The 15400-nt window shown below is 38.8% G+C and overlaps 1 protein-coding gene across 1 annotated transcript in view; it reads right to left on the bottom strand.

Moving 5' to 3' along the window:
* CCDC93 (CCC complex scaffolding subunit CCDC93) overlaps window positions 1-13248 on the bottom strand; it is a 38411-nt gene extending 25163 nt beyond the window's left edge. Inside the window, exons 1-7 of the mRNA XM_088521796.1 lie at window positions 13150-13248; window positions 12356-12469; window positions 10799-10893; window positions 9221-9332; window positions 5150-5248; window positions 3620-3676; window positions 177-277 (exon numbers count right to left, since the gene is read on the bottom strand). Of these exons, the coding sequence (XP_088377922.1) occupies window positions 177-277; window positions 3620-3676; window positions 5150-5248; window positions 9221-9332; window positions 10799-10893; window positions 12356-12469; window positions 13150-13191 (620 nt within the window). The 5' untranslated portion in view covers window positions 13192-13248. The remainder of the gene's footprint in view (window positions 1-176; window positions 278-3619; window positions 3677-5149; window positions 5249-9220; window positions 9333-10798; window positions 10894-12355; window positions 12470-13149) is intronic.
* Window positions 13249-15400: the final 2152 nt, after the last annotated feature.

Here is a 15400-nt window from a genome sequence, read left to right as displayed (position 1 = left end):
ATATTATACATTTATATAAAAGAACTGCCCAATTTTACTTATTTATAGGGTAAATAAACAAAATTTGAAAGTCTGTTCTCAAGCAATAAAAAATAAAGTCAGCCCAGATCTCATTTGAATACCTGTAACCATACCCAATACAAAACTCATGCACAACTTAGACTGAATCCTTTCACCTGCCATATTCCAGAAGTGTAGCATGGACTTTTGATTCCTCATCTAGCAGTTCTTCAGCTCCCTCCTGACGTTTATATTTTCTCTGGGGTTTGTATATCTCCTGTAAGAGAGTGAATAAATTGAAAGTTTGCCCAGTATTTTTCTTAAATAATTGAATATTTTTCTTTTTTTAGAGCAAGTTATAACACCATTTGTTTAGCGATCCAATAAACATCCTTGACGTTCTGAATTGCATGAATAAAAACTTACTGAATTTATTTCAAAAGCACTTGCTACAGGAGGTTTCCTTTAAGATAAACAAGTATTTTATAAAAAAAACATGATTTTTTCAACTATCTCCTCAAACACATCATTCACACTTGAAAGAAATCAAAAATCAAAAAGAAATCAGCAAAACTGATGCCTACTTAAATTGGAAGTTCTGTGCTTAAACTGATAATTCCAGTATCCAGAAATGTTACCTTCTTTGCTAGTTATTTTTATTCAATTATTAGGTGACCAGATGTTATCTACTCAATGATCATAACTTTATCTGGCCACAATAGAATTAATGCAGATTTTACTCTAATGTAAAGCAGGAAAAATGTATTTTGTGAAATCTGCTACTAAAATCAACCTATCCCACAATATCCAAACGTGATCCTAGCTAGACAAAATCCAGCAAACAAAACAAGCATCCATAGTCACTCACTATTTGTTTCATATCGAGCGCTATTTTTTTTAAGACAGAGCTGCTCTCCTGAGAGAGCACTAACATCAAAATAATCATGACAGCACTAAAAAATGTGTCTTACACTAAAATAACCTTCTTCTACACACAGCAACAATGCCAGCATAACAGTCTTTATGCTATAAAATCAAAAATCATCAAAATTATTCCATCTCATGCACAGACAAGATGAAAGGATCCCTTTGTAACTTTCCTGAAATGAGCAATTGGAACAAAGATAAAATTTACTTTGGAATCATTTGTGTGGTTTGTTTGGCAAAAGATTACAGTGCAAGAAGTCTGAAAGGCAGTATTTTTTTCTGACAAAGATTTTTAAAGACTTTACTAAAAGGCCAAATATTTAATGTGACCCTGTGAACAATAATACTGGAAAAAACTACAAAGAAGTTAAAATTAAAAAAATAATTTTAGGACTGCAGCTAATGCTTTCTTGAATAGTCCAACTCCTCAAGATCAATTAAAATTTCAACTAATTAAAACTTAGAAATCTACTTTAACAAAGGAGAAGAATTTTAATTAATTTGAAGTTTTAATCTGCTGTGACAAGGGCTAATTGTCCTCAAACACTCATCAGAAGGAACATTCCCTCCTTTTTGCTCATTCACACTCATATATTTCGCAATGTTTTATGAAATGCTCAAATACATTATAAAAACAAAAGTTGAAAACAAAGCTTTTATTGACATAGATAAAATTTAGTGTAAGAAAATGCAAAGATGCTTGAAGAAAATGAAAGGCAGATCATGCAAAAATCCTTTTTAACTAGAAATTCCTTCAACATAATGTCTCCAAAGTAGATTTCTTTTTCAAAAATAAATTATCCCAAAGTAAAGATTTCAAACAAGTGAAAATAAATCATATTCCTTTATAAGTTCCCATTGAATTTGTCAGCTACCCTTTTTAATTTTTACTCCATTTCTCATGTGATTTTTCTTGTGTATGTATTTAGCTATTAAATCATGTTACACTTTTGCATGAACGTGAAAAAGCTTTTTTTGGATCCAGATTCTTCTGCAATAAGTATTTTTACACCTACAGAAAAACAACAATTGTAGCTTTCATAGAAGTATTCTGTATTATACTTCTGCTATACAAAGCATAGCCCTCACAGCATAAGCATTGGTAAATATAAACATTGGTATCAGAGATAACTGAGCAGGTGAACAAAATGATTGCAAAAAAAAAAAAAAAAAAACCAATTTACAACACATTCACCTTTCAGCAGTAGCAGTCCTTATTTCAACTACCATTCCTGATGCTTAATATTCTCTTTTCTAACCTTCAGGTCTGACCATGACCATAAATCTCTTTGCATTGTCCCCTTGAGGAGAGGAGGGCAAGTCCTTAGACTAGAATGCTAATAAGGAACTCAGATAACAGACTCATCTTTCACACTTGCTGACTCTCTTCTAGCAGAGCTGATCTCCCTTCCAATTCCAATGCACAACAATTTGAAGGTGACATGGAAAAGAGCAAACTGATGTTATACCCTTTTTCCAGTTCCTAAGGATGGAAAGAGGAGCCTGTGAGGGTTCTGTCCCTTAAAAACTATTCTGCATGTTCCTCTAGATTGCATTCATGCCTAGATGCTCTCAGAGATCTTATAGTCTAATCTTCCATTAAGAAGATTAGGTGCCAGCAGTAAAGGCTATAATCCTGACAGAGCTAGAATATTTAATGAGGAAGCATTTGTCTAATGATGCTCTGAGCAATGATGAATGAATAAATGACAAAACTTTATCTACCATGAAGATGCACCTCAAGCCCAGAGATCTGTGACCTGGAGGAGGAGAAAAACAGAATATACCTTCATGAAATCTGCAGATGAATCCAAATTGAGGATAGCAATCTGCATGCTCAAAGGCAGGGCACTAATTAGCAGTAGCCACTCAGGGTAGCCTAATTATGCAAGATGATTTCCAAGTTTTAAGACAGCACCTTGTTTTCTTCACTTCCCACTATCTGTTCCACTCATAGACCCTGAATATGAAACTATTCTCTTCACTACAGAAGTAGGCACATGCATGACGGATTCCTGGATCATGTCCAGTGAATTTCAAATGAATAACCCTAAAAACATTTGGCAAGTGAAAACTTTACTGACTTCAACCAGCAGGAAAGTATCTAATCTAGCATACCTGTCTCTGCCTCACTTCTATCATGTCCTTCTCTTTGAGCTCTAAAAAGAGCAGTTTCAGAAAGCAGGCACTCTCACATGTACGGAAACCCAATTGAGCACTGTGGGACTTTGCACAAGGCGCCTCACTGGACCTATTTTCATTGCTTTCACAAGGAGTGAAACTGAAAATAAGTTTTGAAATGCAGGAACTTAAAAGATTATTTATGATTGATTAGAAGATAAATATAGTCCAGTTTCTGATAATTGCAGATAAGCACTTAAGTCTGCTGGAGTGTTAAAAGCTATGAGCTACTTTGTCACTTATTTGACGCCATGGAACGACATAGTCTCTGCACAAACAGATGATGTAGTTTATCTAGTGGTACTCTGTACACCTAAGAGGTTTCTAGTATGAAGCAGTGGGATTTGCCTCTTCTCTAAGAGTGAAGCTTGACATGTTACATGTAACTGGGATCTCATGAGAAAGCCTAAGAGTGACTGCATTAAACAGAATTCATCACCACCACTTCATTACTAAAAGAACTTGCTTCTCGACTGATAAAAATGATCACGAAAGAGTCCGTTATACTTACAAAGATATTGGTAACTGTTTTGATAGTCTTCTCTTTTCTTTGCATAAATTCATCATCCTGCAAGATTTAACAAAGGTGATTAAAAATACTGGAGTAGAGATTAAATTTCAACAACGGTAATGAGTTTAGAAAGTATTTGACGAATTCGATGACTAACTCAGCTGCTCAACTAATTGTTTAGTCAAACAGCAATTATTTCCTTCTTCACTCATCAGATCAGCAAGCCTTTAAAACTATATCCAAATCAATAATCTTTCTACTGTCTGCTCATACAGCCTTCAACATTTGCAATATCAGCCCACTACTGGGACCATTAGCTTGTTACTCCAGCCCAAAGAAATAATGAATGGGATGGGCTTAGCATGGAAAAGTAAGTTTTCCTCTGTAATTCCTCTAATTTCCTCTACATTAAAAATAAGCAGGAAAAAAAAGGAGCAAACAAAATCCTGTCACTCTCAGCAGTAAGGAGATCTGCCTTTAACCCTACTACTGAACTGGAGGAAAAATTTCAAATATGAAAAGGTCTTTGAGTGAAATGCACAAAGAAAACTGATGGCTCTTCACTGTAGGCACAAATCCAAATTCACTTTTTTTCTCCTTCTATGCCAAGGAAACTTTAAATCATTACTGCAGAATAGGAAGTTCCTCAGCAGGAGGAGAGGGGATACACCACCACTCAAAGCATGTAACTTCAAAGCAGTCAATATTTGACTATTGTCAGATGGAGAAAGAATGCGACCAGGGCTTCAAACAGTGCATAATGACTCTTTCCACTATGCTTCCAGATAAAACAGAAGCTCAGACTTCTCTGGCAACATATTTGAACGGCATTTAGTTCCTTTCAACCCAAATCTAACCCTACCTTTCCACAAGCTTTTTTTTTTTTTTTTTTTTTTTTTTTTTTTTACCCTCCTCAAGAAAGTCTTTTGAACATTTATCTTTCAGAACCAGATTTGGGGTTTGGATCCAGCGAAAGAAGATTTGCCTGCCAGCACTCTAAAACGAAGTTGGAAGTCACAGATGACATAGCACAAAGGACATGACAATTCCCAGTGCATCCTGCATTTTAGCTACATCAGCTTCTCCATACCACACTGGCTGGTTTTGAATCCATTCCAGGCAGCCCAGTTTCAGTCACACAGTGAGTCTGGACACACTGCACAGAGCTCTACATCCACCCTGGGAAGCAGGCACCTTGCAGGCCAGATAGACAGGGCAGTACCAAATATTACAGAAAAACTAAGGTAGCTACAAAGAAGAAAAGTGACATCTCTAAATCCTCACTCATAGTAAATGGCTGGATCCTCAGTTTGGTGGTGTTCTATTTTTTCCCCCAGATTAACTCCGCTTTGGATTCCTACAAGAACAATTAACTAAATGACAAAAAAGGCAAAAAAATACACACAGCCTGATGTAAATCAGCATAGTCTCAGCAATCTCAGTGCATCTGGGCTGATTTACAGCAGCTGTGGAGCCAGTGCTGCACCCAACCACTTGACAAAAGAGAAGCAAGAACTAGCCACACGTTACCTCTGGTAGTCTATGAGTTTTTTGAAACTGTGATATAGAGTAAGAACGGATGTAGTCTCCCATTTCTTCTCTAGTTTCTATTGCACGTTTCACCAGCCACTAAAAAGAAACTTTATATCATTAGAAAGAAGAAAAACAACAGCAGAACCCACTCCCAAACTGTTGCATAACTATGGTTTTTATAATTATGTAAATGTAAAAAGTATATTTTAAGCTATTACCCTCATATTTGTTATCCACATATCTGTATATATATATGTATATATACACACACACAGACTTAAAACAAACCATGTGCTAAGAAATATCAAGTAAATGAATAAACTAGGAAACCACAAGACTGCCATTTTAACTGAAGTTTTGCCTATCAAAACCTATAAATTCTTTGTCTTATTGACCCATACTGTTCACATTACAGTGAAAGTCAATAGCCTAAAAAAAGATGCACCTGCCTTGCCTTATAAACTCCTTGGAGCAAAGCATGGATCTTTTTAGGTATCCTCCTCAAATACTTTTCTGAATTTTATTTTGTAAATAATATATTGTAGAAGTAGGTATGTTCATGTATGATTATCTACCTAGCATTGCATCTTCTCATACACTGAATTTTTAAATTCCAATTAATTCTTTAAAATTCTGATTTATTTCTTATAGTAAGTACTAAAATAAAACATGTATGTTAAAGTGCTATTGCAAGCCCAAGCACAAATATATCTAGTTGACAAAATGATTTAGAAACAAAAACATATGAAATCACCACAACTACAGGCAAAGTTCATTGAAAGTTTGCCAAAGCAGATTTTTGTAATCAAAATATTTGCATCTCATACTAAGTTCATTCCAAAAAAGGAAAATGAGACACATTGCTGAAATGGATCTGGGCCACTTTAAACAATAGCTTCTCTTTCATCTTGCATCTTTAATAGTGAGAAAAAAAAAGGAAAAAAGAAAACCTAAATGTCCTTCCCAAAAGTGATAGCTGCATAAACTTTACTAGCTATCAAAAGAAAGCTACTGATGAAGCAAGAAGTGCTTTAACAAAACATATTTCAACAGATTAGATACTGCTATACTACCTATAGTATTCATTGTCATTACTTGTGAAATGTTAAACACACAATATATGCTACTGTAATGCAGAATAATATACAATAATACACAATGGTGGTTCACAGAAGACTGGAACTTAATTTTTCTGACTTTTCGTTTTGTCCTCTGCCACTGAGCAGTCAGCACAGCCTGCAAGTCACCAGACCAAGACTTCAGCTGTAGCAGCCAGCAAAGCAAACATCCTCCACATGCAAAGCCCTGAAAACTCTACTTCACTTTATAAGCCATTAGTGCCCAGTTTTTCTACTTAACAGGTCGTAGAGAATACTCAATAAATTCCAGGAAGTGTAAAATCTACAGTCGGTATACAAGAATATGTTTATCCTGGGCATTCATAGGGATAGACATCCCCCTTTACTTTGAGGATGACATAAATGGACACTCCAGGTGGCTTTTGTGCAGTCTGTGGGCAATGACATGCACGTCATTCTTTGAAGTCATCTTGAACTGTTCACAGCATCCATCTCTATCAGACGGAGTCAGGCAGTTGGACTGGAATTCTGGTGGACATTGAAGCATTCGAGAATTTGAGCAGAGCGTGCTGAGCTCTCCATGCCAAGATCTAACACAGAATCCATCTTTTTGCATTACACCATGGCACACAGGGGAAGCCACTGAGGACACAACCTTATCTCATTCATCTTGGCTGCACACTAAGCAGGAACCATCACAGCTAGGTTATCCAAGGTTATCTCATTTCTATATAAATCACTATAAAGATAATAATTTTTCCTTTTCAAGAACTGCAGCACCACTAAAAAAAGCCATACCTTCAAGTCCATTAACTGCTCAAGAACCAAATGCTGATATAAGAAGTTTTATTTTGACATTTATAAGACCACACAGAAAGCTAAAAAGAGTCAAGTACATTTTTAAATATTTTGGAAAAAGATAAATCTCATGGGCATGCCGGTGACAAGGCTTGCAGTAAGTCACATTTGAGATCGGATCAATCACAGGATCCAAGTTTGGGCCAGCAAGAGTTTCAGTGCCTAAACCAAGAACTCTTTGAAAGTGAAGGGAATCAACTGAAAACAGGGGAGCTGAAAATGTTGGCTATTATTTGCAAAACACTTCAACATAAGATTATATTTGTACTTTTCTCTGTAGACACAAGTAGGGTTTATTAGGAAGAACAGCATCATTTCTGCTCATTAGGTTCCAACTTGGATCCTGTGTTTTTTTTTTTTTTTTTTTCTCTTCTACAGTATATGGCAGTCAACCAGCTCAATATAATCCAGGCCAGTAAGGAATCTGCAGCTTAATTCCTGCTTTGAAGTTCACTGAATTAGCAGCCACAGCACAAAAGGTATTTGAGAGACACTGCAGGATAGAGAAAAAAGCTTCTATACTATTTACATTTGAGATTAATATGTTATCCTTAAATCTTAAGTTTGATGAGCTATTGAATAAAGTGTCATTATTAAATATACACTTCCTAACTGCCATGGTGTGGTCAGTCTACTATAGCTCTTACATGATCTTACAGAACACAATCTGCAGTTGACTATTTAACATATACCAGCATATACCTAAACCTTTCTTGGAAATCCACCTTTATTAGGAAGAAATGAGGAAATAAGAGTATTGGAATCAGCCTGAACCCTACAGGAACTCTCCTTAAAAAAAAAAAAAAAAAAAAAACCATCAAGTAAGTTTCCCTCATCAAATGTGGATTTTATGTACCACCTACTGGCCAGCTATTGAGAGTTACTGCTCTAGGAGAAATCTAGGAACTAATTTTCCACTCTGCTTAATGCTTCTTCCTTCCAGAAGTAATATCCCTACTCAGCATTTTGGAAAAAGCAGGACAAAGAAAAGAATACCTGCAGCTACAGTTTTTACAGCAGGGGTGGTATTTTATATTTTTATTTTAGGAGAGGAATTACTCTTCAAGCATACCTGATAAATCTTGTATTTATAACCAAAATCATTATTACTTTAAAGTAATTAAGACACAAAATGACTGGCAGGAAAGGGTTGCTAGGAAAGTAGAAATTCAGACATAAACTCACACGGATAAGAGAGACAACTGCCCACGCCATGCAGCACGAGCACAGCTTGAAAGCTGTTTTGGTAACAGCAGGATAAAGTGCACAACTTTAGGTAGGGAGGGCAGTTAGAGGTATTTTTCCTCAGGAGCCTCCCACTACAGCGTAAGAGGAAAGAGGAAACAGGAAGGTTTCCCTGATTCTTACAAAGCAGCATCTAGATCAAACTCTTATTTGCCAAATTCTCTCACTGGAAAGAGGCAAGAAGATATTTACAGAAATTTGCTGAACTCTTGTTCATTTTCCCTACTTATCAAGGATGCATATTCATGAACGGATGAACTGAAGTTTGAAAAAAGTTAACTGTGCACCAAGATTTACACACATCAGTTGAACATATCACATGTATCAGCTTAAACCTTAAAAAGAAAAAAAAAAAAGAGGCATTCATATGGTTAGCACATACACTGTAACTGGATCACATGTTATCACTCTAAGTGATATGAATGAAGAATAAAAATAAATGTTTAATTAGGCCAAAAGACTTAAAGCCACATGACATTTAAACTTATTCCTATGCTCATGTTTGAGCGACTGCAACTTACTCCATGAACTTAAACACAGACTGTACTTGCTGCAGTTCACAGTCTGGCAAAGTAGATTAGCAGATTCCAGAACAAGCTTAAACTTTGGGTTTCTTTAAGCAGGAAAATTCCACAAGAGGCAGACTGACTCAGTTGCAAATAACTTAAGGAGTTTATGTTTTTCTTGAAGGTCAATCAGACAAAAATTCCATCACTAAAATAAGGGTGGCTTTGAGGGTTTTTTGTCTGTTTTGCTTTGTTTTTAAGAGTACTTCTCTTTGATTATTCATTCCGAGATCAAATAGAGAGTCAAACAGTCACATAGATCTATGTTACGTTTTTTGGCCTCTGTTCAGCAAAGTGTTGATAAACAACAAAATGGTTACCTGTACAACTGGAAATATATGAATGAAATCCAATCCCTGAATCTGATGTGGTTCCAAACGATGAGGACACTTCATTTTTGGTAATACTGATACAATTTTTTCAGTTAAGGCACTATTTAAAGAAAAAAAGAAAGAAAAAGAAAATACATTCAGCTACGCTATAATTTTATAAACATTGAATTATTTATTATTTTTGCAAACAAATAGTAGCCCCCCTCTACTAGTTTAAGTTGTATATTGCTGTGAAAAGTGGTCAAGTTTTCATACAGAATAGCTTTTAATTCATACTGCATATATTAACAGTCTATGAAAATGACTAAACCCCATTTACAGGCTTATAACTCATTACTACATTTACAACATTACAGAAATTTTAATATCTGCATATTCAGGTAAAATGCCCATGTTCAGAATATCTGCAAACATCTTTGAATATTGTAACATGTGAACACACACTATCTTCAAGTATAGTTACTCTGAACTAAAATATGCAGACTTCATTTCTATCCTCTGTTAGATTTGCACCTTTAACAATACTTTATGTAATTAGCTATCCATCATGATGGAAGTGACTAAATCTAATGGCAGGAGGGAGGATGGAAGACGGCTGTTTTTAACAGCCTCAATCTTGCCGATGTAAGATGATAGTCAAGGTACTACAGTAAGGCACATTTTTAATTTACAGTGGAAAATAAATCTCTTCATAAAACTGCAACTTGACAGGCTGTTCTTATTTCTTGCTATTTCATCACAGAACTACATCAAGAAATAATGTACTTTGGAATGTATTCCCTTTCTCAGCATAAATGATTTTCGCAGCCTTTCCTAATACAGGAATTAGCTGGCTAGTTCCCTGAATAAGAAGTGTTATCAAACCAAAAGAGTCTCATGAGGTTACTAGCATGAAGGAATTCCTTTTCCCCAGTTTGGGGCAGATAACTGCTTAGACTACAGGGTCATGGTTTAGACTGCATATTACAACGTCTACAGTTTCAAAACAGGAAAGATAAAAAAAAAGAAAAGGAAAAAAGATCAGAGGTTATTTTACACAGTAAAAACTGCAGCTGGAGGGAGCTCAAGGAAGGTCAGTGCTGTGTTCCAGTTTCCAGCTGTGTGGAGACTCTCTGCCCTTTGTTTTGGCTTTTGTATCATCACCTTGTGCCAGCACAAGCATCTGTGCAGATGCACAGAAAACTGGATCCAGAAACTGATTCATGTTGAAGCTATTTTTGGTAAGTTTTTAGCTGGATCAGTTCCCAGCACTATGTGCTTTGCTACCACATAGATGCTTTCACTGCAGAGCAGGGGCATGATTGCTGGGCAGCCCAGCAGGTGATAATACTGCTTGCTTTCGAATAAGCTTTTTTTTTTTTTTTTAAACACATTCAGTGTTTGAAAAACTATGGAATGAGAAACCAGCGCAATGTTTTATAAATGAGTGACTTTGAAAAGCAGGAGAGTTCTACTAAAATACCTTCTTATATACGAGCAAGTATCAAGTAACTCTCCCCGTACTCCCTCTTATTTTCATACAAGGAAAAAAAAAAAAAAAAAAAAACACTCATTTTGGCAACTTACATTTTTTGACCAATAGTAGAGTTTTCCTGAAACAATAAATCAACATCGATATCAAAGTTGCAAGTAGTGATACACCACGTCATGCCACCTACCACCTAGCAAAGGAGAAAGAGAACTGTTGGTTCATTTTACAGCTGAAGAGGTTAAAAAAGTACATCTCAAAGTCATTATTTATTTTAAAAAATATACTTAATAGTTTCTGTATGCTGAGTGTGAAAGTGGGATCTACAGATACAGATACATCAACTTCCCCATACAATATACATGTACATTATACCTCTTTAGGAAGGGAGGTAAAAATAGAATAGTTAATGATATTCTAATTTATGCTCTTAGTTTTGAAATAGAGCTCTCTGATTTAAAACAAAAGTAAAAAAAAAACAAACAAAAAAAAAAAACAGAGCTATATACGTCATCATTAAAAAGTGATCGAATGAACCAAATGCAAATTTTACAAAAGATAATTAACAACACTTCTATTATTCTTCGCATGCTGTCATTTGACACACCAAGTACTAGGCACTGTACAAACACAGTAGCAGAAATTCTCCTTGTCAGGCCCTACTCTCATAGACATTTTAGGGACATTTAAGCACCTGAATCATCTCATCAACTATGTAAGTTACTTGGGTATTTGAAGAGAAACTTTAAGCATACGCAACGTAAAAGAAATGAACAGTGAACAAAACAAGAAAAAGAGATTCAAAGTGTGGCATGACTTACCAACATCACACAAGTTTGGGTGCTCTATATACAGTTTATTAACACCTATTATCTATTTCACAATCACCTCTAATCAAGTTAATCAGTGTCCCTTTCACATTAGTAGCAAACACATTTTCAATAGTAATGCTACAAAAATAAGCAATCGGGCACTGTCATATGAAATCATAATCATATGAAACCCCAATGCACCCCTCTAAACAAATAAAAGCAATAAAACTGCATACGGAGGCAGACTCTTTGAAGCTACTACTTATCTGAGCTTCTTGATCACTTATGATCTGCAGTGCTACATGGTTTTAAGAAACTAAGGTTGCATTGCTGTGCTAACACCAAGGAAGCAACAGAAGGCAGAAGAGCCCATTTCAAAGACTCTATCATACTTCTGTGTTTTCAAAGCTCAGTTTAAAAATTTTCACACAGTCAGCACAAAAACAGTGAGGAAACCTCTTGCTGCCTGACCTCTGCTCACCATCAGTATCATATACTTCCTGTCAGTATGGACAAAGAAATGTTCATATACAAAACACTAAAAATATGAAACAAGAGTCCTCAAAAATAATCTCACTGAGCCAACTGTTTTGTTCTTTTTCAGAGTCTCCTCCACTTCCTATTATTTAGAATAAGTATTTCTTTTTTTAAAAAAAGCCATCTCCAAACATTAAGTCTTTTAACTATTCTAATTGCAGCCAAGTGAGAGGGGCAAAATTCCCAATAAAACTGACTCATAAACATATGCTATAATACCCAGAACAAGTATACCAGCAAATTTGGAAAAATATTTCACACAAATATATTGAAAACAGGCTTCTAAGAATACTACATCAGTCTCACCTTGTCAAAGGGTGTTAATCCTTTGATTCTTGCTCGAAAATACCCAGCAGCCACCAAGAGTTCCAAAATTTCTGCCAATTTGATGTTTTGTTCCTCATCTTCTCTTGTTTCAACCTAACAGATGAACAACTTAGCATTCGGTGTTTCCCCTTCATTATTCCAGTATTTTCCAACAACTCTTTTCCAAATTTTGTCTTAACACAGACCACATGTCGGGAAACTCCTTTGCCTTCCATTATCAATTTAGCCATTAAAGTGAAAAAATACCAGGGAAGCAGAGAACACATTTCTGGATAGATTTACCATCACTGTGATACTTCACTATCATCTAGCCAAGCAGCGCTATCTGCTTTCATCGCTCAAGCTCCTGGTTCACGGCTTGTCTTCAACTAGGTAAAAAACCATTGACCACTATGGCCTTAAGACAGTTAATTTATCCTCAGGAGGCCGTGCCCAAGGCTGCGGGGGTCCGCGGGGCTCGCTGGGGGCACCGAGCGCCCCTCCATGCCCGCCCGGGGCCTCCGCGCAGGCGGCTGCGGAGCCTCCCCCGCATCTCCCGCAGCTCGGCAGCCTCAGCTCCGCCAGACCTGTCCCCTCTGCGGGCAGCGGCCCACGGGAGGTGACCTCGAAGGGCGCAGCCCGCTCCCCAAGCCCGCAGGAACCCCGCGAGGCGAGAGGGAAGCGGCGCAAGGGCAGGGGAGCGGCCTCCCCGCTGCCGGCGCGGAGGCGGCGAGGAGAGGGGAAGGAGCCGGCAGGGAAGCGGCCGCCGCCGCGAGCGCGGGGAAGTGCCGTACCTCCTGCGGGGCCTGGTGCTCGGCTCCCCGGGGCGCCGCCATCCCCGCTCCGCTGCGCGGCAGCCGGCGCCCCGCAGCCGCGCCTGTCACGTCCGCGCCGCGCCGGAGGGTCCCCCCCGCCCGCGCTCGGTGGTTCGTCCGCGCCCGCCCTGCGCGCACGCGCGCTCGGGCCGTGCCATTCGCGGCCAAGGGGGTGCCGGGGCAGAGGGAAGGGCGGGGGCTCCGCGGCGGCTCATGTGACTGCGCCGAGCGCAACCGCCGCAGCGACGCCCCGCCCCCTGCGCGGCCCCGCCCCTGGGCGCCTCCCTCCCCCCCCCGGCCCCAACGGCCGCCCGGCGCCACCTGAGGCGGCCGCGCGCGGGCGCTTCTCCTTCTGCCCCGCTCCCTGTCCATTATTTATTTATTTATCTATTTATTTTCCTGAGGAAGGGGAACTGAGGCCTGTGGCTGGCATGGAGGATGATTACTCAGGGCTCCGTGACCAGAGAGCTGTCTCACAGCTCCCGTTGCCCTGTTAGTGTTATTTCTCCTTAGTATTTTCACTGGTGATGAGTAAAGTAATAGGGGGGATTAAAGGGTGTTTTCTTCCTGGCCCCACCATGGCTCTCATGCTCAGGGACCTTTGTACTCGGTTACTTAAGTGCTGCTCCAAAGCTTTGCTCAGTCTGGTGGATGTCCCTGTACAGGTGACCTTTCGTGATGGGCGTTGTGTGTTTTGTACAAATATGTGGGAGTTCTTGAGTGAAATTACTGTGAGTTTGCAGGGCTGGGAAGGTGCTCATGAATGCTGACACCGTCTCTGTCCATGTATATCATGAGTAAAGTCATCCAGGTGCGTGAGGATTTGCAGGGCAATAACAGCCCAGAAGTAACCTCACCCACAGCCTGGAGGTGGGGTAGCTTTTCTCATTAACAAGCACTTCATAAATACCTGACAGCGATTTTGTTCTCTTTAAATCTACCCTGGGTGCTCAGTTCCTAGGCTGTTTAGCACACACAGAGCATTATCAAAGATCGGCTGTGTGTTAGGCTGCAAGTCAAGACCCCTCTCAGGTGAAAGAGCAGGAAAAGCCACCGGAGTGTCTCCTCCCTCCGTTGGAGAGCAGCAGTGCATGCACAGCCCGGCCGGACTGACTGCTGCTGTGACAGAGCCATGAAAACAGTAATAATAAAAGCAAAAATATGCCAGACCAGCTCGGGCTGAGCACTGGTACAACCACAGGCCATGTCTTAATTAGAGTTGCAGAAAACTGTTCCGCAGCCCCAGAGGCTAACATGCTCACCAGAGCAGTGCACACTTTTGCTTTTTGTCTGGCGTGCTTTCCACTTGCGGAAAACTAAAAGGTCTAATTTGTTTGTCAGGGAGAGGAAGACTGGAAATAAAGACAGAAAGAGGAAAAGAGTAGTTGAAAGGGAAGGCTATTAGGAGCTGATACACGTGTCCTTCGGAGCGGCCAGCACATCATGAAACGTAATTACTGTAGAGAAACAGCAGCCCAGAAACAGGTCTCCTGAGCCGTGATACTGCCACAGGATTCCTTTTCTGAGAAACGTGGAGGAATGAATGAATGAATAAATAAATAAGCTCAGGGTGTTATAAACTAGAGGCTTAGATAGTAACGACTTATCAGATGGGAAAGGGTCAAAGGTACCCTGGAAAAGTTACTGTTTCATTGACTTCTTGAAGTACTTCTTTGAGGAAAGAAGGGAGACAGGACTATTTAAGTCCTGGGGGGTTTACAGCCCATACAACTGGCACCCAAAATTACAAAGCTGGTTTAAAATTATATACTTAATTGTAATAGTGTTTTCTTTTTTCTTTTTTTTCGGTTTGCTTTTCTGTCGACTTAGAGATCTGCAAAGATTTTTCTCTTTTACAGTGAATGCTGGAATTTTCATTCGCATGGGATATGGCTAGGAAATCAAAAGGAAAAGCATGAAAATACGAGTGTGTATCTCTACTGTCATTACAAGTCATCTTTGAGTACTTGAACCTCAATAAAGTGCACAACAAAGGCTGGGCTTCCCAATACCTAATTGTGATGCAAATTCACCTGATTATTCAGTCAGAGCTGCTGTCCCTTATGACATTCAGATAATCAAGCTTCCAGAATACCAGTTAGGTTTAAAAAGAAGTCCTAAGAGAGGTACAGCCTAAAAAAAGAAAACCTCTTTTTTTTTCTCCCTCAAATCTTTGATTTTGTGTTTGGAAATTTCTAGCAGATTCAGCTTTAGTCCCTTTTTTCCCCTC

This window comes from Tinamus guttatus, unplaced genomic scaffold (assembly GCF_059628265.1).
Source record: "Tinamus guttatus ecotype Peru unplaced genomic scaffold, ASM5962826v1 Tinamus_guttatus_pri_ptg000133l, whole genome shotgun sequence".
In the NCBI taxonomy this organism is placed as follows: Eukaryota; Metazoa; Chordata; class Aves; order Tinamiformes; family Tinamidae; genus Tinamus; species Tinamus guttatus.
Note: the sequence above shows the minus strand (reverse complement) of the source record. Positions and strands in the feature narration are given on the sequence as shown.